The sequence below is a fragment of the Acomys minous genome, assembly GCF_964271855.1.
Source record: "Acomys minous genome assembly, chromosome: 6".
NCBI classification, from domain to species: Eukaryota; Metazoa; Chordata; class Mammalia; order Rodentia; family Muridae; genus Acomys; species Acomys minous.
Genome location: NC_140487.1, coordinates 13875112 through 13900219, shown reverse-complemented (window position 1 = coordinate 13900219; position 25108 = coordinate 13875112). Strand labels below are relative to the sequence as shown.

General features: G+C 39.4%; 1 protein-coding gene across 2 annotated transcripts; it reads right to left on the bottom strand.

Annotated features, from left to right (window-relative positions):
* Positions 1 to 1462: 1462 nt before the first annotated feature.
* GPR85 (G protein-coupled receptor 85) lies at positions 1463 to 7722 on the bottom strand. 2 transcript variants are annotated; one of them, XM_084785770.1, is made up of 4 exons: positions 7439 to 7722; positions 6368 to 6977; positions 5846 to 5969; positions 1463 to 4900 (listed from the first exon to the last, which is right to left on the bottom strand). In XM_084785770.1, exon 4 carries the CDS (start codon positions 4728 to 4730, stop codon positions 3618 to 3620), a length of 1113 nt encoding a protein of 370 aa, XP_084641896.1. In that variant the 5' UTR covers positions 4731 to 4900; positions 5846 to 5969; positions 6368 to 6977; positions 7439 to 7722; the 3' UTR covers positions 1463 to 3617. The 2 variants fall into 2 exon arrangements, with proteins under 2 accessions (XP_084641896.1, XP_084641897.1); XM_084785771.1 differs by lacking the exon at positions 5846 to 5969.
* Positions 7723 to 25108: the final 17386 nt, after the last annotated feature.

Here is a 25108-nt window from a genome sequence, read left to right as displayed (position 1 = left end):
TCCAAGTCTCTTGAAGGAATTGAATTACATCTTGTGGAAGTAAACAGTTAGGGCACAGTGACACGGTGAGAAACTTTATGTATAGGTTTCTCTGTGGCTTTATACAAACTGAGAACAGCATGGGAGCTATTTGTAAGACACAGCATCAGTGATTCATCTCGGCATGATGAAAGGGTCCTACATTCCTCAGAATGTAGCCAACACTTCCCTGGGGTTGAGGAAGTATGACATATAAGAGATTCCAAGGCAAACCAGGAGATAAGGCATCAGAGAGAAAGTGGAAACACTTAATTTGTAGTCATTAATTCTAGCCCCATCTTAGGAGTATTTATTATCTTAGCACCCACAATTCACTCTTACTCTGTATCTTTTCGTTCTTCCCCAGGTGTCTAAGCTCAGTGAAAGAGCGTTCTGTCATGTTTCCTAAGGTACTCACAGCATGAAGCCCAGAACCTAGGACACATTTACTAAACAAATGAATAAATGAACAAACTACTCAGATAAGCATCCGTAGAAATGTATACAATTGAAAAATTGGCATATAAAAGTGTTAACAATAGTGAACCAGTTAATTCTATAGAGAATGATGGTGTGGAGATTCAATTAGCTAACACATGAAGAAGATAGTCAATTGATTTTCCTATTTACAACTACTGTTTTCCAACTATAATTAATTTTTTTTTTGCTTAAATCAAACCTATGTAGAAAGCCACACAAACTATTCACCTCCATCTGCCTTAGTCACAAACAAATAAATCTACTGTGTACAAAATGAAACATATGGCAGTGTACAGACTTATCCACTGAAAGACATTACCAGTATGATGGAAAACAATGTAAAGACTGTTCAGCTCTGTAGTGTAATTAGTCCAAGATGAAGCCATTATTTATTGATGATGAGTCTTTCTCAACAGGAAGTTGGACTCCCCAATGAGAATGTATTTTGATGAATTGAAGATTAGTAACCTTTTCCAGTTGAATTAATTACCAGCTGTGTTTATTGACTATTGAAATGGTTGCCAAAATAGCTAATGTGTTTTGATCATAAAGACACTGGGGACGACTCTTATATTTTATGATTACGACTATTACCTGTTGACTTACAAACTTGATTGATAAGTAAGGCTGCATATGATCCATTGTTTCAAGCTTCACCTGCAAATTCCAAGTTGTCCAAGAGTGACCATCACTAGAGTTAGCTGTAGTCACTAGCCCATTGGGACCAGTTACTTATACAAACTGAGCTGTAGTCCAAGTAGCTAGGTGGAATCAAGCAAATTCAGTTGCCTTTCTCTTCCTCCCTAACATCCCCTCACGCACCACACAAAATCCATATCCATTTACTTATCTAAATAATGGAAATATGAGTTGGTCAAAACTATGTTCACTGGCCTCAAGATCATGACTGAACTTTCTGATTGATATTCAAAACTTTAAGCAAAGTTTTCCATGAAAAGAATCAATGTCATATGTCTTTCCTGTGAATTTCGAGATGGAAGCATGTTAGCAGAGCATATTTTGGTAACATCGTCTTTATTGTGTTTTGGTAATGGTTTTAGTACCAACAAGGAACTTTTATTGCTAGGTGCACTTCAGTGCTGTGCATTAAACTTGGTCTCAGATCAAACCAGCTTTGGTGTAGAAATGAGGTCAGAATGCTCACTAACCACGGCTTGAGCAAAACTGAAGAGCTGCATAGACCATTGAAAATTTCACTTACTTGTGTTTTTTTCTATTTATATTAAGATTATGTTTATAGAAGTACTATACCAATGAGAAAATTCTGTTTCACTAGGGTCTTATTCTTATTTTTCAAATACAAAAGCAAAACAAACAAACAAACAAACATCCCTCTAGAAACAAACAAAACTATGGAAAGCCAACAAAACTAATAGCAACTTTCTCTGGCTTTGTCACACTGCTCCTGCAAGCCATTCTTACAAGTAATGGATTTAAAACTCACAATTTCTTCTATACACTAAAATGTAATAATTATATTAAAATTCCAAACCAAACCATTAGGCATGTATTCATTTGTAGATACTACTGGCATATCAGAATAAATAAAGGGGTGGGTTTGAAAAGCTACCTAATAATGCTTTATAAATATCAAGTCAGCTTTATGCTGTCATTCATATATTTCCCATTTCAGAATACAGTAACTACAAATATAAAAAAAATCACAATAAAGCCAATTTTTCTAGTTTGTGCTTGTTTGGTAGATTAAAGAAAAATATATGCCAAAAATGTAAAATTTATTCCACGAAAATTAACAGGCTACACAGATAAATTTTGGCAAATGCAACTTTATATTGAAGTTCACACATCTGTATCTTAAAGAATGAGACTCACAGGATCTAATGTATTTCTAAAATACCAGAAATAATATTATAAGCTTTCACAAGTTAAAACTGAAATAAGTTAAATGACCAATACACTGAATATGCAGAAAGTATAAAGAAGACTGTGCCTTCCATACAATAAATGCTTCACAAATTGTGCCAGATGTCATACTAAGGCTGTGGGCTCCCCTGACAGCTGACTTACAATATAAGCACATGTCAACTATCTGCTTCTTAGGACACACTAGAGTGGGCAGCACACCTCAGAAGAAAAGCCAATGATGTGCACCTAAGTTTCCAAACCATGTGAGGAAAGAGGGGAAGGTATTCAGTGCTCTTCCATGCACTTCCGGATGAACAGCCAGGGCTGGCCACTGACTCAATGCCCCTCGACTATTCCCTCCACTGCTAAAGAATAAGAAAGATACTAGATAACCCTTTAAGGCAACATGTGTTTATTCTGCATTATTAGAACTGCTCATCTGTGATCAGTTGGTACCATTCATGTTGCCTCCCAGACAAATATCTAGCATTTGTAAAATAGAAACAAACTGCAAACTTTTTTTTTTTTTACTGAATCAACAAAAGAAGAACACATAATACAGTTCAGTGCTAGCAATTTCACTGGTGGGGAAGGAAAGTGGCATTTAGAAATAGCAATATATTAATACAAAAAAGGTAAACTCTAATTGGAACCAGTATACTGCTTTGGAATGCTCCCCCAAACTTACAAGGTGTGTTTAAAGTGTTGTACCCCAGTAATTCATGGCACATCTTTAGAGGATTACAGTACTGTTAAGTCCCCCAGTAGTGTAGTCTTTGCAAAACAAAAATAGTATGAAATGTTTTAAAGTCTTCAAACTTCTAAAATTAGCTTTTATCAACACATTTACCTCATGTCAACTTAATTTATTAAAATGTCCAATGCTAGTTGTTTTTTTAAGTTTTGTTCATAGGTAATGATATACACAGCATTTAGCACTGATACTTAGCACCTGCTACGCTCATTATCCAGTGTTCAACCACAGAAAGGAACGTAGGGCAGTGGTTCTGTCCTTTCTTAATTACAAACCTTCGGCGGCCGTCAGCAGGATCACTCTGAGATTTAAAAGAGGATTATAGGTGAGCTATTGCAAAGACTGCGGAAGGTTGCCCAGATCCTTATAACTGCTGAGCCCATCCTTGCTTTTCTTCTCAAGACATGGCTACAGGGCCGCAATTGCTTTAGCAGAGACGGTTAGTGTTTCACAAGGCTAAAGATTTACAGATGCTCCCTCATATAACACAGTAAGGTTCCCTTGGTAACCTGGATTTTCTGCAGTAAAGAAGGGTTGTGCTGAAACAGCGCCTCAGCTCCCTGTTGGAGAAAATGCAGACAAAGGGATTGATTCCTGCTTGGGCGAAACTCATCCAGACAGCAGCTGTTAGAAATCCCCCTGGTACCACAGGCCCTCTTGCAAAAACTCTCCAGTAGCAGGCCACCAGGTAGGGACCCCACAAGGTTAGGAAGAGAAAAGTCATTATATAGAACATTCTGCTGATTCTTTTCTCCATTTTGAACTCATCTAAGACCAACAGCCGTCTTCTGCCTGTGGTATTTGCATTTTGCCTGATGCCCAGCAAGGTGGGCGGTGTGGGACCCCTTCCAAATCCTGCTAGCCAATTGGCAGCTGCCTGGCCACTGGCTCCGGGGCCATGGAAGGTCCAGTTCTGGCTGACTGCTGCTACAAACTGGACTGGCTTCATTTTCCTTCGATCGTGGACAAAAAATATCAGCTTGAGGTAGACAAGCTGTGTGGCTAGGAGGATGAGAGCGAGGAGCAGCATAAATCCTAGGGAATCGTTAGCCCTGAAGGAGCGGTGTTGGAAAGTGCACTGATCCTCCTCCCTAATGAATGAGTAGGTACCCACGTCTAAAACTGGGGGGAATGCCATGGCTACGGACAGAGTCCACACCATGCAGATCACAGCCAGGCACGTCCAAAAGGTCAGCCTCTTTGTATAGAAGCGGTGATGGGCGATAGCTAAGTATCTGGTGACGCTGATGCAGAAGAGCATGAACGCAGTGTGGAAACAGGACAAAACCCCCAGGAAGGCAATCACTTTGCAAGTCAGAGTGCCATAAGTCCAGGTAGAGCCATTTTTGACAGAGTTGAATACAAATGGAAAACAAATAGCAGACCTGAGGATGTCTGAACAGCACAGATCCAGCAGGAAGTAGTAAGGAGCTCTGTGCAAGGTCTTATCTTTCACTAGCAAAATGGAGATCAGAAGGTTGCCCACCACGCTGACTCCTATTATGAAACCCAAGGAAGTCAGTTTCAGAAAGGCTGTTAGAGGCGAGAGATTTTGCAAAATGTTGTCAGCTGCATGGCTATAGTTCGCCATAGATGGATGGAGGATATAGAAACAGCCTCAGTCAAGTCTCATGGTCTAGATATAAGAACAAGGGAGAGATAGCTCCATACATTTTTCTGAAAATGTAATCCACAAAGAGATCTGATCCAGTCTGTGGTCATGCTTCCTCTTTCCTTCCGTTTGATTTGCCATCAGAATACCTGAAGGAGGAGGAGAAGAAGAAGAAAAAGAAGAAGAAAAGAGAACCATCAATTCTTAAGTTAACAAGCAATGATGTCAGTGCTATCATAAAGCTGTTCCTTTATGGGGGAGCAAGCAAAGTTTCAATGTTAAACACTACCCTGTGCTTCAGCAGCAGTTTCAGATGTCGGAGTGCTGGCTGGTTTGGTATTATAAGCTGGGTGAGCTTAACAATGTCCTTATTCGAGACACCAGCTAGTTAGGTTTGGGCACCTTCAGGAGGGAAGGAAATACATTGTTCCACAGTTGTGAAATATGCCAGCCCAAGAATTCATCACTAGCCTTGCAATGGAATCTGCAAGATTGCCGAGAAGAGACAGAGAGGAGGCTTCTTTGGCACCAGCACTGTTTTAAAGGGAGCTTCTCAGCTCGTATGCATGCTGAGAACCTCTGCAAAATGTATGTCTTTAAGTCCGGTGCCCTGTTCGTGCTGCATAAGAGGATTTGTTGATTCATCTCGAAGCATGATTTCAACATCAGACTTCAAAATGAACAGAAACCTGTCCCAAGATTCAATGTGATTTAATCTTTTGTCTTTCTCTCCCTACCCCACCCCATCCCCCCCACCCCCCACTTTCGGGGCAAATCCCATCTCTTTTTAAAGCTACATGATTATTAAAAATCGTTAATGTAAATATTGGCCAGGGAAACACACCCAGAGGGATAATGCACTTCCATTTGTAAACCTTGGCTGCCTGGATTTGAATGAATATATCACGAACCAGTATTTCTTAGGCAATTAAAGCCTTCCTCATTTACACTGATAATCTCTGTTGCAAATCACAAGTGGCTTTATTTTCAAACAAAATGCACATTGTCTCCTAGGTGCCTGCGAGCCACACCAGGGAAATCAGTTTCCTCTGTTATTCCCACGAAGCGTGTTTCCTTTGCCACTTCTCACTTGCCTGGAATATGCTGATGGAAACGCAGGCAGAACTGCATTCGATGATGTTAATTTCCCAACCGGTACATCCCCGGGTAAATACCGAACGCATCATGCAACATTACGAAACCTGAAATCCACCACCCCTGGATTTATAACGGAGATGGGGGAGGGGGAGGAGAGAGAGAGAGAGAGAGAGAGAGAGAGAGAGAGAGAGAGAGAGAGAGAGAGAGAGAGAGAGAGAGAGAGAGAGAGAGAGATGCATTACATACTCGAAGACGGGAAGAGATTGCTTCTGTGCTGCAAGGGAAGGGTTCCTGGTGATTCGCAGTATGATATTTCTCAGTTTTGCAAAGCTTTCCAGAAACCGAACTCTCAATAAGCCTTACAGAAGATGCATTGTTTGAATGTACTTCCATTATGCAGTTTATTGTCAAAAAAAAAAAAAAAACCCTCAGGGAGGGCTGTATCCTGGTGAGCCTGCAGTTTCATTAACACGGTGCAGCCCCCTCCCCCAAACTTAACCGAGAGTATATCCTCCTACCTGTTGGTGTTGGATATCCCGACAGACTATAGCTTCTTCTTTCTATAAATTGCTGATTTTTTTTTTCCTGAGTGCCTTGACTGAGCATCCAGGCAGGGCTCGGCGGCGCCTGCGCGTTGGAGCCTCCTTCAGCTCCAGCCGCGTCCTCCCCTGTCGCAGCCGCACCGTCTCCCCCAGTAACGTAGGGGCCGCGGCGGCGGCGCGGTGGCGAGGGCGGCGGCAAGGGTTGCTCCGGCCTCCGCCGAGCCAGCAGGAGCCCCTGCCTGTCTTCCGAGCAGTCTGGCTTGCTTCAATGTCCTGTCCAGTTCAGGCGGCCCCAAATCAAGCTTTTGTTCCCTCGAGGCTGCTTCGGAACTTTTCCCTCCCCGCATTGGAAGTGGGGGGCTCGGGAAGGCTCTTCCCGGACCTCAGGCCCATCCTCTTCCCCTAGGGCAGCGCAAGAAGCCACCGTGGCGCGGACGGCCACCTCCGCCCCAGCTGCCCCGAACCCTCGCCTTCCCGAAACATCGTCTTCCTTTCTCTGTCAGGGTGGTCCTGCTAAGCATTGGATGCGCCTTGTAGAATTCTTCTCAACTGATTTTCCCTGCTGATATTTGATTTGGCACGTTAGCTGAGGAGAGAGAAAAGAAAGAATGAAAAAAGAAAGAAAAAAATTTAAGCACAGTAAAAAAAAAATTATTTCTTTTTTGCCAATGGGGGAAGAAGGGAAGCGGCTTGGGGCAGCCCTGTCTTTGTCACTCGTCATCTGTTCTCGAAGGCACGCAAATCTGCGTTTAAGGAAGGAGAAGCTAAGTTCAGACGACAAGTGCAAAAACCATCTACACTCATTCTACCTTCTCGACCGTGACTAACGGATCAGGAGTGCAGAGATTTTACATGGCTGTTCCTCAATCCCACCCCACCAGGCAACAAGACTCCCCGTTCTCTTACAAGCTGGGCTGACCAATAGGTTGCTGATGTCTAAGCGGTGGTGTGTATGAGGTTTCCCCCTTCCTCTCCTTTGTTATTAGACATAGGAAAAAACCAAACCAAACCAAACCAAACAGGAATATGAGAACACCGGAAACTTACTCCAGTCCACAACACCTCACAGTCTGACACCTGGTGATTAAGAGCGCCTCTAGAATCATCCACGTTCCGATTCTCCCATTTCCAATGAGTTTTTGTTTTTTGTTTTGGTGAGGGTGGGGTAATATTTTAAACAACTACCCACTCTCCACCCCTTAAAAAAGCTAGCAGGCAACGCGTTCATCAATTCCCAAGGTAAAACATCTGCTTGTCTTCCTGCAAGCTTATTGCTTTATAATAATCTGTTAATGAAACAAAAAAAAATCTTTCTACAGTAATAATTTGATCTCGAGACAGCAGTAAAATACCTCATCGCTGGGTGGTGAGATTGTGACATTCAGGGGAAGTCGAGCCAATCAGCATACAGATAATATAGGTTAATTTACATATTGTATTTCTATTGGACACCTAGAGGTAAAATGTTTAAAGCTTAAAAATGAATACTTGACTGTCATGATGTCACAGTCGTTACACAAAGACCAATGTTAGTAATTCTGAAACAATGTTAAACTGGCCAAATTTGATTGGAGATTTTTTTAGCCAATTAAAAAATAGGTAATTATTAACTGTGGTGTGTGTGTGTGTGTGTGTGTGTGTGTGTGTGTGTGTGTGCGCGCGCGCGCACGCGCGCATGTGTGTACTTTTGGATATCTATAAGGCCCTTGCTATAGGCATTTTCTTTACTTTGGAGAGTCAACCCTGTAACAATACTAAAAGTATCTTAAAGATATTTCCACCCACGTAGGAAAAAAAAAATCTTGTTTTGTAAAACAAGACTCAGAAGAACTCCAACTTTTAAGCAAAATCTCAAATTTGTTTCTACAAAATTACAGATTAGTTTTATATTTCTTAAATTACATCTCAATGCATTTTTCAAAGAATGATAGTTTACTGAACTTTTAAGATTCATAAAAAAAAAACCCATATAGAAAAGATGATTCAAACTAGGTGTGGTGGCACATGCTTGTAATCCCAGCACTTTGAGAGGCAGAGGCAGGCGTATCTCTCTGAGTTTGAAGCCAGACTGGTCTACAAAGTGAGTTTGGGACAGTCAAGGCTACACAGAGAACCCCTGTCTCCAAAGGTTGAACTAGTCTTATGCTTTAGAAAGCATGTATTGCTTTCTTAATGACAGTAGAAAAAGATATGCATATGAAATCATCTTTAAACTAACTTTCAGGTATATTTGAGCTGTATGTTTTTCTTTGCAACTGAGTACAATTACACTCACTTCAGTTTTTTTTTTCCTCCAGCTGTTAGATGAAAATATTATTTCCTTGCTGTGCAAGAGGCTCAAAAACTAATGAGATAGTTTTCAATTTAGTTCATTAATGCTACAGGAGAAAACATGGATTTTGCATCTTTTAAAAGTATGCTTAATAGCTGGACAAAGTTTCATATTATCAACAAGTTCTCATAAACACAGCAATGATTATAGATTTATGTTCACGTTGTACAGTTACTTGATCTCAACGAACTTCTCTTTTGATTCCTTGTTTCACTAAACCTAGAAAAACTGATTTTTCAAGTTAAAAATGAAGGTACCAAGCAAATGCAACAAAGTGTACTTTACACTCACATCTTTGTGTGTGAAGGATCTTAAAGGGTTCCCAGCCAAGTTTGTGTTTAGGGGAGACCGGGGTAAAATATCACTTTTCCTGCTTATAGCTTGCCTTTAAAACTTTTTTAAAACAATGTAAATTTGGGGTTCTTAATTAATGACTTGTGAAAGCTTTATTGATGGGTGAGGTTCTCACTTGGACCCCTTTGCATGGAAACATTTTCTGATATGTTGTTGAGAAATAAGAACTAACTTGATGTAAGTACTTACTAGAAAGATTATATATTTATATTTTACTAATGTTTTTCAAAACTTAGTGGATACAGTAAACATTTTCCCAGTAATATAAGTAGTTCAAAATTCCTAGGGTATTAAACTTACAGACTTGAAGAGTATAATGCTGGACTCCAGGCTTATAAAAAAAATGACCATCTGACTTCAAAATTGTGCCTTTGGAGTTTAGAATGTGAACATTTTGAACAATGAATGAGATTTCTTAAGAATTTTAATGGGTTTTTAAAAAGATTAAGAATCTGGCATATTTCTTTCCAAATCACTAAGAGGTTCATTTGTCAGATTCTTTTCTTTCTTTTTTGCCACACAACATGGTCCAAAGTGCTACTGTAATTCACTTTTAATTTTAGAGCTAGCATCTTCCTTCTTGGTTTAAGACACAGGCTTTTGAAAGCTCAGCAGTTTACTTTCTGTGACCTTTATGTAGAAATTTTCCTTCTCTGGAAAACTTTTAGACTTTTCCCCTTATCTAATTCGTATAACGAACATTTGTCAGGCCAATTGTCTGTGAGGCACACAGGTAGATGGGTAAATCTTGAATGAAATGGATGATCAGGTGGTGGGACTGGGTTACAGGCACCGGTCCAAGGAAATACAGCAGAAATCCGTGAACAGAGCCCAGGGGTGGGTAAGCCGGATCTGAGGAACCAGCGTTAACTCTCATGTTGAATGACCGTGAGACAGGGAAACTAGTAACTAAGGGCGGCACAAATAAAAATGGAAAGAAGAAACTGTTTCAATACTGAGAATAATGAGTTCTTTTAAACATAGAGAATGTGAAATGCTGGTGGGTATTTCAAAGGCTGATGCCTTCTGTGCAGTCAAAAGTGAAAGGCTAGTTCAGGAGGTACCAACGGGCCACAGTAAGGCAATCTAAACTGATGGATGGCATTGCCAGTTGAGAAACCGTCAGGAGAGTCTCTCATTCCCATTCCACTTAGTTTTTTTTTTTGCGGGGGTGGGGGGTGGGTGGGACATTTACACGTGCTGGAGAAATGGAAAGACAAGACTAACTTTAATATCATGGTACCTTGGGAGAAGACTTTCCAGGAGGAGTGTTTATCATCCATGCAAATGGTGACTCAGAACTTTAGACCGATGCTGAATGAGAAGATACCCTTGGGTCTGGTGGAAAGGTTAGCAACTTAAAAAAAATATTTTATTAATTTATTCATATTATGTCTCAATTGTTATCCCATCCCTTGTATCCTCCCATTCCTCACTCCCTCCCACTTTCCCCCTTCTCCCCTCCCCTATGTCTGTGACTGAGGGCGACTTCCTCCCCCTGTATGTGCTCATAGCATATTTTCTTGGTAGCCTGCTATCCTTCCTCTGAGTGCCACTAGGTCTCCCCATCCAGGGGATGTGGTCAAATATGAGGCACCAGAGTTCATGTGAAAGTCAGTGCCCACTCTCCACTCAACTGTGGAGAATGTCCTGTCCATTTGCTAGGTAAGTTGGGGTACCTGGGTAGGGGTTCGAAGTTTACTGCACGTATTGTCCTTGGCTGGTGTCATAGTTTGAGCAGGACCTGTGGGCCCAGATTTGCCTGTTTAAAGGTTAGCAACTTTGGAGAGACAAGTATGTTTGGATTAACAAGCAAGGACACAGTCTTAAAGGTTTCTAAGCAACTATTGCACTGTTAATCACAGAACGGTCTCCATTTCAGTGATAGAGGTTTTAATGAATTTGATTGTACCTTATGAACAAAGTGGCAGTTATTTAAACAAATACAGCATTCTTTCTTCTTCAGGAAGTCTTGAAATTTGTTTAAATTGTAGATTATTTAAGTTATGTGCTGTGAATGAGGTGAGCAAATTAAAATTCCTAGTAACTCCTGGTACAATTTTAGAGCTTAAAGAAAAAGCCCTTGGTCTATTATTTTACTCAAATTGTCTCATTGGTTTGTATTTTTCCACCCCTCATCACTTTTTTCAAAAGATTTATTTATTATTTATACAGTATTCTGCCCACACATGTGCCTGCCCACCACAAGAAGACACCAGATCTCATTACAGGTGATTGTAAGCCACCATATAGTTGCTGGGAATTGAACTCAGGACCTTCGGGAGAGCAGAATGGTTCTCTTAAACTCTGAGCCATTACTCCAGCCCCCCCCACCACGACTTTTTAGAGGCAGTTAACCTTAGCTATGAAAAACGAGAGAGACAGAGAGAGAGAGAGAGAGAGAGAGAGAGAGAGAGAGAGAGAGAGGGAGGGAGGGAGGAAGGGAAGGGAGGGAGGGAGGGAGAGAGAGAAGGAGGGAGGGAGGGAGGGAGAGAGAGAAGGAGGGAGGGAGGGAGAGAGAGGGAGGGAGGGAGGGAGGGAGAGAGAGACAGGGAGAGACAGAGAGACAGAGAGAGAGAGGTAGGTAGGGAGGGAGGAAGGGAGAGAGAGAGAGAGAGGGAGGGAGGGAGAGAGAGACAGGGAGGGAGGGAGGGAGGGAGAGACAGAGAGAGACAGAGAGAGAGACAGAGAGAGAGAGAGAGAGAGAGAGAGAGAGAGAGAGAGAGAGAGAGAGAGAGAGAATTTGTATCTACAGAAATGGTAGGAAGGGGAACCCACATGTTGGTAAAATGACTAAGGAATGCGAAGCTAATTTAATAGTAGAGTTAATGAAGAGTCATACATATCTTACATGGATAATAAATTCTCAAAGAATGAAAGTGCAATGTAGTTTTAAGATCTCTAGACACATAAGGACTTTTTTGTTTGATTATTCAGAGGTTACTTCAATCTTGCAGTGCATTAAAGATGCTACTCTGAGTACTGGAGCTCTGATAATGTAAGCAGATTCTGATTACCTAAGCTTCTGTGGTGTTTAGCTTTTTGACAAATGGGCATAATTAAAACATGCAGAAAGTAAAAAACCAGTACTTTCAGATCTCATAACGCCTACTGACTGCCTAGACCTACTTCCAGCCTCTGTGCTTAGCCTTTCTTTTACATTTCTCTTCAGCTTTTAAACTTTATATTTTGGCTTTACAGAATTATAACTTCATAACACAAGGACAGTTTTGTCTTTGGGGTTGAAAATGTATGAATACCATTTGTAAATATTATAAATATGTATTCTATTTTAATTTAATATTTGTTAAAAAGGAAATGTGCTCTTATCTACTTTAATTTTGCACAGAACTAACTTTATTGAGACAAAGTCTCTGGACTCATGATTTTTATGTTCAAAAAAATATCCAACCCTGTCTCGAAAAACAAAACAAACAAACAAACAAAAATATCCAAGCCTTTACTAGAATGTAAATGCTAATGTATTGGCATTTTTCTTCTCTGATGCCCAAAATAACCTGGCCCAGTCATTGAACCTATTACACAAAAAGTTCTCTTTGGGCCCTGCAGGTAAGGGTATCAAAGAAGGAAAGAGGAAGTGGCAGAAGCTCCCAGGAGGCTCCAAGTTTTTCTTAATGGAGTAAAAATGGGGTATGTATGTGTATTTTGGATAGAAAGTTATCTTGGCCAACAATTCACTCTGGATTGGAGTTCAGTTTGCTTTTTAACGTTATTACATAAACATCTACATGATCTCTTATTTACATTAATACTCAGCAATTTTCATACCAACTTCTAATGTCTCTTGTGTAGCTTATAAAACAAGAGCAGAGACGTTGTTTCTTTATTACTAAACTGGTGTTTGAATCCAGGAAAATATATTTATAGTCTTAGTCTTCCTATATATATACAGGATCATTAATCTTTTGATGACAGTGAATCAAAAAAAGCAGGAAACAAACAGAAACCCACTCTATTCAACAGCACAGAAATGAAAAGCTCAATAATATAAAATTTTAAATGATTGTCGCTGTTTAACTATATGTGACCTAATGCTGTCTTTGTGTTATAATGAACTGCAACCTGACTTAATATGTAAACAAACCTAAGCCAAAGCCTATGTTATTGTAGCCAGATGCTAATTTTCAACCAATGTCAGAAGCTGAGCTTCAGCTGGTCACAGGCTGCCAACTGCTCAGACCACATTTGAACAGGTAAATAACTCATCATAACACGCAAGTGCATGAGCTACAGCCAATAAACACGTTTGCTCAGAACACTTCTTTTTTGTATGTCTACAAATAAATATAACACACCTAGTGTAGGGTTCAGCAAAACATCCCTGGTTCTGAGCACTGCCCAGTTCATGATTTGCTTTTTCTCTGTGTAGACAAACTTTGCAAACTTAGCTTTGTAATGACATTTTTCTAATATTAATTTCTGTTTTGATTTTGTTTGTCACTTGCTCATAATTATCAAAAGAGGTTAAAACAGAAATTGCTTATTTAGGTACTTGAATAAAGATTTTATAAGGATGATATAACTCAGGATAGCGGGATAATATTTTGTAGTGCTTTGTTTTCCCTTTGGAAAGCATTCTTCTTTCTTTACTAGTCATAAATTAGAGCAAAACTCTTATATAAAATAGTGCTGATTCATTTTATTAATTAAATATAGTATTAAAAACTGCCGGCCAAATCACTCTTGAAGTCATCTTAGTTTGAACAGAGGCCAGAGCCGATGATAGAGTTTATGATCTTTGCAACAACAGAGCACAGAATAGTGTTCCCAACTGAAAACAGGGCAGCAGGTCACTTTGAAGAAGCCCCGATGACTAAAAGTGGGTGCACAAATTTCACTGCATAATATTGTTTAGGGTCGCCTTTTTCCTTTATCAGATCTAGAATCCCACATCTTGTATGGGCCGCTCACGGCTGCTTTCTGGCATGGCTATAGCTAAAGGTTAAACATGCCTGTGGTGTTTAATGAACCTTGCTGAGTACATGAAATTATGAAAAAAAATGCCTTGTGTGTAGAGATTCAAAATACAAAATGTGTTATGTTCATGAACTCTAAAGTCTGTACTTCTATGAGGTAGTTATTGTTTCTGATGCGGATGCTGAAGAGGAGTTGGTCACTGTGCCAGGCTTAGGAGAAGGAGGCATGTGGGCCATCGCACATACATTAGAGCTTTCAGTTGAGTACTGTTTAGGAGATTCCTGAGGGTGTGAATAAGTGTGTCTCTCACTCTAGCTTCTTCTTTGGGGGCTCTTTTCCTTTTGTTGGTTTTCTTTGTCCAACTTTGATGTGTTTTTGTTCTATCTTATTACATTTTATTTTGCTATAGTTGGCTGTTATTTCTTAGAAGGCTGCTCTTTTCTAATGAGAGACACAAAGGGGATGGGAGGGACAATGGGGAAGAATTGAGAGAAGAGGGAAAGAAAACTGTAATCAGGATATGTTGTGTGAGAAGGAAGAATCTAATTTTGGTAAAAGGGGAGAAATAGAAGAAGAAAATAGAGGTGTGAATGGTTCAATGTCAAGAGCACTAATATATTTTTTTTTATTATTGATGTCATATACTTCAGTGTCAATTCAGACAATAAATCAGAGCTCTGCTTGGCTCAATTTCAGAACTAGTTTATGCTTAGACATGCCAACAGTTATCTGGGACAGCTGAAAGACTAGGTCAATGTAAATCATCCTGGTAGTGGTTTGTACTCTGGTGAGAATTCTGAATGTAGACATTCTAGTTAGTGTGGTATTTTCTCCAGTACATATGGGATTGCACAGTACAGATCCAGAGCCACTGTCATCTTGTTCCACTGGTCTACACACTCAGGTCTTTGTAAGTACCAAGTTACTCCTAGCATATTACTTTTGACGGAGAATTGGGCTCTGGCATTTCTTATAGGAAGCAATGGGTCTTGTTGAGCTAAAAACAATTTCAACATATAAAATTCCCGCTCAATTAAGCATTCACTAGTTCAAGTAGCTCCTGCATCAGGTGAAAGTGTGTGTGTGTTGCTTAGCATTACATAAAGCCACTTGCACACATTGACATCTTTTGCACTAAAATACTGGTTAGTTCTTGGTTTAGGGACTGAGTTCCTATCAACTTAGCCCAGGAAGCATTTGTTGGTTAAGCTTTTATGGAGTACTTAGTTGCCCCTAAACCAAGATACCAAATTGCTTAATCTGTTCCATGCTTGCAATTTAAACAATTCTAAGATTTTATTGTAAAGTACTCTTATGAAAAATATCTGTAAAATGTATATAAAAGTCTTGGAGCACAGGACTTTACTTTCCAGTTGAAGATGTGTTCGATCTCATTCATGTACTCTTAATTCCTGTAAATTCTAATGGGAATTAAAGACAGAAATCCTTGGCACTTGGTTGAGAGACCAGGCCTCCTGCAGAGACAGCACTTTTGTATGTAGCATGCTTATAATCCACTCTATAAATGGTTTGGTTTTCGTGCCATCTGGCACCACATAGGTGAGAGGTGCCTTCTGGGGTTTCCTGAGGAGTCTTGTTACTGTACTGCAGAAGAACATGCCTAAATTGACATTTGCTAAGTAGATGGCTTATGTATTTTATTACAAAGGTATATTCAAAATGATGCTTTATGGAAAATCAACCTGGAAGGATGTATCCCAAGGTCAACCTCAGATGTATGTATGTAGATCTTGGGTATTTAAGTTGCTTTTTGAAAAATGTTGATATGCATAGTTCCCAAGAGTAAGATCCTTTAGTTGATTTTCTTTATTTCCTTGGTGCCTAGAATAGTGCCTGCCATATGGGAGATATGGATTAAAAACCAATTAGTGCCACAAATGAATCACAGCTTCCACTTTTAAAAATTCAGTAAACTTAAGAATTAAATGACATTCTTTTCCTTCCATTTCCCATTGTCAATCTTAGGCCATTTTAAAATAAAATCAACCTTTAAATAAAAAAAAATGGCCTATCTTTCCTCACTACTTGCACCAGATATTATGGCTCAGTTCTTTTTCTTGTAGTATGTCCAAATATTTCTAAAGTGCATTGTAGAATGTACTAAGTTGACCTGAGAACTATGCAGTGTCCAACTTGTTAAGAATCCCCACTCAGGTAATTAAATTTTATTCCTTTTCAAGTCTCTGATGAGGTTGAAGACCAGATAGTTTAGTCTTACAATTAAGCTTAGTTGGTTAGGGGTTAAGATGATTTTGGATCTAGATAGATGTTTGATGTTAACAGAAATGAGATATGATAGATATTAATTTTCATTCAGAATTTTAGACTCAAAAAGATAAGGAAAGATGTTTACTTCAAGTTTCCCAGATACATATAGCCAAATCACTATGAATTTATATTTATATAATTCCTGATTGTTTTGTGGTTCTTCCTGCTGTATGTAGGTCATTTTATTTATGTGTAATTATACAGATGCGTATGTTAAAAAAGAAACATAATAAAAATATTAACAGATATGGGTTGGAGGCTGAGGTGGCATAAGGTGCTTTGGCATTTTTTTTTTAAACTTCCACTTTGAGCAGAGTATATAATGGAAGGAGAAGAAACATGTATGAACAGACATGCCCAATCATGTTCAAGATTAAGAGGTGGGAAAATTGAACTCAGGTTTATTCTGGCAGGTCGTGAGCATTGTTATTGACATTTGCTAATATTTGCCTACCTTTGTGACATAAATTAATTTTAAATGCATTATTCCATCGTGTTCTAGCTTTATCTTACAACTCTCTTTCTCCATTCATTAGAATAAAGAGCAGGTTGAGAAAGGTAAGTAGTTAGCACGTAAGAACCTCTGACTTAAAATGTTTGGCTGGTAATTCTTTTGCCCATGGTGTGACAGTGCTGTGTATTCACTAGAAATTATCCTTTGAATTGGCTCTTTTTTCCTGGGTATTTCTCTTGACACACTGGCCAGCACCAGTGAGATGCAGTTTCAGACTGTTGTTGGAGCATAGGAGGAAAGAACCAACAGTCAACAATGTACTGTGCTGCTACTGCTATGTCAGCTGTATGCAAATTTGTACTTCCAATATTTCACATTACACTGGCGTATTAGCATTCAGGAGCATCCACAGTTATACACTGCTTATAACGTAACAGGTTCTGTTCTTCTCAGCTATTAAGTACTTGATTTCCACACACCTTGTAAAGTTGATTCCATAGTCCCATTTTATTATGAGGAACTCTACTTTAACAGATGTACACAGAAGTTGCTGAGGACAGTAGACATTTTCCATTGTGCTAAATTACTTCCCTAAAGAAGTCATAAGAACTAGAAACTTGATTCAAGTTTTTTTCTTCACTAAAATTTATATACTTTAAGTAGAGAAAAATGAATCTAAAGTGAACCAGTAATGTCCACAGACACACAACATGAAGCATATGTCTAATTTAAACTCATCTAACAGCTGAAGTAAAAAAAAAAATGTTAAAAGAAACAGGTAAAACCAATTTTAGGAATATACTTTATTTAAACAAGTATATTCAAAGTGTTATGTCAACATATAATTAATGCAAACGGAGTTATTTTTCTCATTCAGTATTCAAAATTTAGCATGGATTTTTACAACATTTTATATTCATCTCAATTCTGTGTGGTCCCATTTTATGTTGCTTAGACTGTTCTTAGTCTTCCATCTCTCTCCCTGCAATGGTGGCCACGTCTACCTTGGAAGCACATTTGAGGTTTTCATGCCCTTGACTATGATACAGATTTATTAACTAAAATAATTAAAGTAACTAGAAAAGATACAAGTAAAAAATTATTGACATGCAATGCCTAAAATAACCACTATAATCTACCAAGAGAGAACATTCTAAGGTTACTCTGAGCTCATTAAACTTTGATATAAATGATGGCCTTTGTGATTTTTGCCTTTTAAAACTCAATACCTCTGATCTTGGACACCAGGAGAGTTTTCAGAGGCTGCTATTGGTCTGGCCATTAATTAGAAAACTTAAAAACTGTTCGTTGCCTTGCTACCTGTTGTCAGTAGTTACGTCGTGAGGATCATTTCAATATTCCCAGTGTTGGAGCCAGCTCTACACCATCAAGTGCATGTATGAGAATTATGGGGCTTCTAGAAGCAAATTTCTATTGTTTCACAGTTAATTAGGTGCATCAAAGTCAAGCAGGTGAACAAAGTTTAAGAAAAAAACAGTTGTCAAGACCTGAGCCATAGGTGAGGTTCCAGGCAGCCTGTTGGCTCCCAGAACTTCAATGTCACACTCTCAGCAGCTCATCTATAGACCTTAGTGACCACAGCTTGTCCTGCTGTAGTGTGCCTTTTCTACCACCAACCCCACCCTGGCTGCCTTCACACTCCACAGAAATGCATGTTAAACACTATTTACTTATTTACTTTTCAAAAGTAGGATAAAACATAAAGTTAAAAAAAAAATCAAATCTCATGGGATGCATGAGCCCAGAGACTCCCACTTTTCATAGATTCTCTGTTTAAATATAGAAGGGCTGTGGAAAGCTTCGCTTGGGGGAAATGCTGAGGTCCTATAACTTCAGGAAGTGTTGTTTTAGAGACAGTTTTTAACTTCCTTCCAGATGCCCTGGGCCCCTACAGAATTCTATTGCCTTCTGGGAAACCAGAAAGAGCTCTTGCATTATTATGCAAATTCACTCCAAACCTTCAGGTAGCTAGAGCCAGGATCTACCAAAGGTGTATATAAGTAGAAGCCTAAACTAGTAATTTTCTCTAGTACTATTTTCCTAATTATATTTCTCTAGTCTGCAGGGTTTTAACGGTAGAAAGACCTGAGCAGCCGCTTCACTGTCATGTTTTTGAATTGTTGTTTTTAGGTGGTGGCACGTTTGTTACTTGCACTGAGTATATTTAGAAATCCAATATAAAACAAGTGGGAGTAGAGCTGCTGTTAGGGAAGTGGGGTTGGAGCTGGGGGTTGACAGCGCTCTCTGTTGCTCTTCTTCTTCTGTTTGATCTAGATGCTCACAAGGCATCCGGTAGAACCTAGGTGTTGATCAATACAGTTGTGATGCACTGACAGTATCCGTGGCCCAACGTCGCCCCCCTTTCCCCTCCTCCCAGCCCCTTCACCTCCTCCATCCCCCACCCCCGCTAGATGAGTGCCAGAGCCTTTTGTAGATTTAAAATGTTTGTACTTAGGAACAACTGTCCAGACGTGAGCACCACCACAATGCTAGGACAAACAACCAATGGAAAGAAGAAAGGACTAACACAGGTCAGGCTCAGCAGCCTAGGTGTGGGATTAGAATGAGTTCAAGCTTGGTTAGCTAGGAGATTGATGAGAACACACACCCACACAGGGAAATCAGACAACACATCAGTGTTGACAGATGAGTTTAATTTTAGCAATTGAGCGTGAATTAACAATCATCCCATTACGTGGAGCCATCTATAGCAGCAGCTTGTATAAAACTTGAACTTGGAGAGCCAGAGTTGGCTACATATTATCTCCTTAGAGTGGATCCCTAGGACCGTGATAACAGAGAGGCAATATTGAGGAATCCACAAGGAAGACAATGCAAGAAGAGGAGATTAAGGTTCTTGTGTGTGGCCATCTTTCAGTAGACCACATAACTCAGATATTTTCTTTCTTTAGATGTCTTATGTATCCCCTAATTAGATACCCTCCCTGACCTCTCCCTGTAAAACATCATCACTGGTCACCAATCCCTTTCTGTTAGTTAGGATGTTTTATTAACACATCAGTACTATCAATTAATGTGTGCTTACTTAATAACATCAGTCTTGCTCAGGTGTGTGGCTTTCTGGAATTACATAGTTTCTTAGTAGATACTCACTATATAAATAAAGAAGAGAATGTAGTTTTCAAAAAGAAAAAAGAATATAATGTTCCAGGAAGGTTATCAACAGAGTAAACTACATGAGAAAGTTTATAAAGAAATAAATTATGAAAAGCAGTCGGAATGACACTTAGGCTACTTGTTCCTTGTGACAGAGTAATGGTGAAACTGACTTTATTCATTGTTAACCACCTGTTTATCAGTACTTCCCCAGATGAGTTTATGTACTTTTTGTAGCATTAAATGTATCATGCTTTGTACAAGATATGGCTGTCATTGCCAACCTCCACGCAGTAAGTACCTGGAAATCTTGGGTTCAAATCACAGTATCTCTGTCATTAGTTCTTTACCAGCTGAATTAATAAACCGGAATGGATGAATGCTAGAAGAGAGAACTGAGCACTAAGTGCACTAACAGAGGGTCTAGACCAGACCAACAAAGAATTTTGGAAAATGGTTCAATTAGATGGTAGGAGCAGTACAGATTCGCTTCCCCCTCTCTAGGATGAATCCTGTGAGAAATAGTCATGGGGTGTGGAAGCAGTCTGGCTTTGAATCTTTCTCTGGTGCTTACTAGCTATGTAATATTGGGAAAATTAGATCTTCTTTTTGAGTTTTGTGTAGTTATCATGGAGGTAAGTTCTTAACTAACTGATGATCTTGTGTTGAAATTGCAAGAGATAATTATATTTATAAAACATTCAACACAATATTGCACATGTTAAGTGCTCAATCAATGTTAGGTGTAGTTATCACAGAAGTAGAAAAAGTATGCATGTGTTCATGTGGGAATATGTGTGTTGGTAGAGTGCAGCAAAAGCAGCTGGATGGGTCAGACTCCTGAGTGCTATAAGATAAGGATGTATTATTCAGTTTGAGTTGCTATAACGGAGTAGTACGGACCGGATGGCTTAAACAACTGAAGTACATTTCTTATAGTTCTCTAGTGTAGAAACCAACCAAATGCGGGCAGTCTATTGTCTGCTGAGAGCCTGCTTCCTGGTGTGGAGAGGCCTTCTTGTGTGTATTCTTATATGGCAGAGAGAAAAGTAGTGGTGAGGTAGGTGAAGGAGAGAAGAAAATATAATAGAGAGGAAGTGGATAGATGTGAAAGCAACACTATATTTCCTTTTCTCATAAGGTCACTAATTAAATTCATGAGAGCTAAACCTTCATGGCCTCATCACATCCTGAAATTTATCACTTCAGGAGAAAACTGTCCAGGGCAAGCACCAAAGATATGAAAAGTGCTCAGACTGCTGTGGTGGGTGGGACCACAAGGATGCTTGGCAAGATATGGATAGGATGGCCCCTTTATTGGTTGTCCTATGTAAATATGTCAGCCTTGAAGTCACGTACATATCACCAACAAAAATATATTCAACATATTGTACATATATACATATATATGTGCACACACAAACACATACACATACTCATATGCAATAATAATAGAGGAAGAAATGGAGTAATGGCAGGGCTTGAGGGAGAGTAGCTATGAAGTTCTGAAGGAAAGAAAGGGAGGAGGAAAGGGATGGAAGTCTATTCTAATGAAAACATTAAAAATAAAATAGAAAAATATTAAGTGGAATTAAAAAATGTGATTAACAAGGTAGCAAATTTAGTTATCAAATAATCAATAAGTACTTCCAATGTGGGCAGTAAAGAGAATAAAGTTTTCTCAATTTTTTTTCTGCAAAAAAGGAAAGTAGACAGCTCTGCCTTCAAAGCTATTGCTAACCCAAGGTGGATGCAGAGAGCAACAGAGTTCAAGGCTAGGCTCAGAGGAAATTAGGGAGCAGTCTGGGCTTCATAAGACTGTCCACAGATCAGCAGCATGAGAACCCTGTTCGTTGCTCCCAGGCTGACACAATTGATTTGATGGACAATAAAATAAAAATTTAACCTTTTTTCATTGATTTATTTATTCACTCTACAACCTGACCAAAGCCTCCTCTCTTCTCTCCTTCCAATCCTACCCTCACACCCCCTCCTGCCTTCTCCCCTTCTTTTCTCTTCTGTGCCATGGGTCTGGCACTTCAAGTCACAGCTACACTAAGCACATCATCTCCCACTGTGGCCAGACAAGGCAGCCCTGCTATGGGAAAGGGATCCAAAGGCAGGCACCAGAGTCCAAGACAGTTGCTGCTTCAATTATTAGGGGACCCAAGTGAAGAACCAGCTGCACATCTGCTACATATGTGTAGGGAGTCTAGGTTCACCCCATGCATGTGCTTTGCTTGGTGGCTTAATCTCCCAGAGCCTCTAAGGGCCTAGATTAGCTTACTCTGTTGGTCTTCCTGTGGTGTCCTTGACCCCTCTGACTCCCTCTGCCCTTCTCACTCTTCTTCCACAAACTTGCCGAACTTGGCCTATTGTTGACTCTGGATCTCTGCATCTGTTTCTGTGTTCTGCTGAGTGAAACCTCTCAGAAGACAGTTATGCTAGGCTCTTATCTACAAGCTGAGCAGAGTATTATTAATAGTGTCAGGAGTTGGCTCTCTCCCATGGGGTGGGTCTCAAGCTGGGCAAGATATCAGTTGGCCATTCCCTCAATCTCTGCACCATCTTTATCCCTACACTTCTTTTAAGCAGAGCCATCCTTCATAATACAAGTTTGTGATTCTAGTGCAATAACCACACACAATTCTTTTATCCCAATTATTATGCTTCCTCCTCCTCTGTAGTTCCAACCTTAGCAACATAATCCCAATTGGGGGTTCCACTTGAAGTTATTGTTTTTAGTTTATGGGCATAGTCCCCAAAGTCAAAATAGCATTCACAATGTAGAAGCCAAGACAATCTGAAGTATGCTAGTCCCAGAAGGGGCACAATTAATGGTGGAACTGTGGGAACCACACTAATGGGTAGACAACATGGAGATACTTGACTTGTGGTGATTCCTAATAGTTCTTTTTAAATCGCACCATCTCTCAAGTAACTACTTCTGTAGGATTTATTTTCCTCTTCATTTCAAAGTCAGCTGTTTGCTGAGGCTTTCTTCACTTTGTACTTGCTCTTTTAAAGAGTGATCTTTTGTGCTCTGAGTCTGATAGAAGAATATTTTTGGCTAGAGCATTTTATTTATTTATAGTTTCCTTGAGTAAAATGAGGTTTATGGTAACTTGTAGGTTGCCCATTGGCTTACAGCCTATATGCAGTGTAGTCAGAATCAGAAAAGTAAACACCAACACAAAGACATAGAAACGTATGTTGTAATTTTTTAAAATGTTAACTCCTTGACTCCTCTCCTCTAGTGCTCTTTTCAACACATGATACACCCTTCCTTCCTTAACCATGAACTCCTGTGCCTTAGCAACAGCACCTGGGAAAGAAACTCCTCACTCTGTGGCACGGGGTATATTACTGTAACAATAACCATATTAATAGTATTTCCTGACAGCTGTCATTACTGTTGACCTCTCACAAGAAAAGATTAGAGATCACTGGACAACCAATGCTTATTTCAATTATGAAAACAATAAGATCAATCTTAAGAGTGACATCTCAAGAGTATGTGCTGATTCCTACTTCACTTCTGTGTTGGGTATTTTTTTTTTTTTGACCCCTCTTATTAACTGCCTATTATAAAAGCACACAGTGATTTTGGTCTTTTCTTCGAATAAGAGATTTATCTTTATCCCTGTGTGGATAAAAACCTCTCTTTCTACATCTAGAATTTATACTGCACTCTTGTAAATCCAAACTGCTAACATTTCTGATTCAGTGTTGTGTAGTACCTCCAGTTGCCTTCCCTGTTGGGCAAAAATGAGGACTGACAGTTTATACATACACTTATGCACACATTTGCATCTATTGAAATATAACCTAAAAAGTAACATTTAAAAGACAATTTCCAGGTTAGAACTAAAGGCTCAAGGCATATTCTTGCCCCCCCTTTTGACATTTAGTGAGAATTGTCTGTTTTTCTTATTAAAGTGTTGTCAATAATGGCAGGATGGTAGACATCACTAACATGTTAAAGAAATAGCTTTTGAAGAAGCAACAGGAAATGGAAATGTACAGCCTGAAATAGTGCTTCAGTTAAACTACCCTGACACATGTAAACAAACAAACAAACAAACCAGATAAGCTAATGTGTATGTTCTAATGTGGTTTAATTAACTTTATGCATATAAAATGTGGTGTTCAAAATGATTGTTTCTTGGGGGATTCAGATAGGATACAGGTTTCTTTTGTTTGTTTTTAAAAGACAAGTCACCTTGTTAGCCTATTATGACTTGGGATTTACTTTGTAACCTAGTAGCCAGCTTGAGTTTGAATTTGTGGTCCTTCTGCCTAGGTCTCCTAAGTTCTGAGATAGTGTGTGTGCATCTCCATGCCTCGATCATTTTGTTGTACCACATCATTGTGTAATATTGCTGGTATATGGGGCTGGAGAGATGGCTCAGAGAGGTTAAGAGCATTGTTTGCTCTTACAAAGGTCCTGAGTTCAATTCCCAGCACCCACATAGTGGCTTACAAGTATCTGTAATGAAAAGCTGGTGCTCTCTTCTGGCATGCAGGCATTACATGCTGTCAGAACACTGTATACACAATAAATAAATAAATATTTAAAAAATTATTGTTGGCATAATTTTATTAGTTGTAAAATAGTGCATTACACAGTATAGTGTTGTGACTAATCTTCATTGTTGATCAGAGATGGAATTTAGGGGACACACAAATAGGCAGGTTTGTGAGGCATGTTTATAGAGAGGTTTCATTGTGGAAGAAAGACACACTCTGATTGTGTTCGCTCATGTCTCATGGTCTGCCATCTTGGACTGAAAGAAAAGGAAAAAAGGAGACAGCACCTGGGCACCAGCATTCATCTTTATGTTTCTTGACTAGAGACTAACCATGACGATGCACCTCACACTCCTCTAAGTGTTGCCCTAGCCATGACAGCTTGTGTCCTCAACCATGAACTCAAACCAGACCTTTCCTCCTGGAAGTTGCCATTGTTAAGGTGTGTTGTCACAGCAATGACATATATATGTGTGTGTGTCATACCATAACAAATATATGTACTAATCAGCTAGAATGATTCATAAATTAGAGAAAAATGCTGATTGCATTACTGCGACTGCCATTTGTTTTACCATTCTGTGTAAGTGTGCTGCCCTAAGAAGCTTAATGTATCCAATGCTAAGTATCTTCATCTGTTGATAAGGAGTGAGCTTTGTGCTCTTACTCAATTTGCAAATAA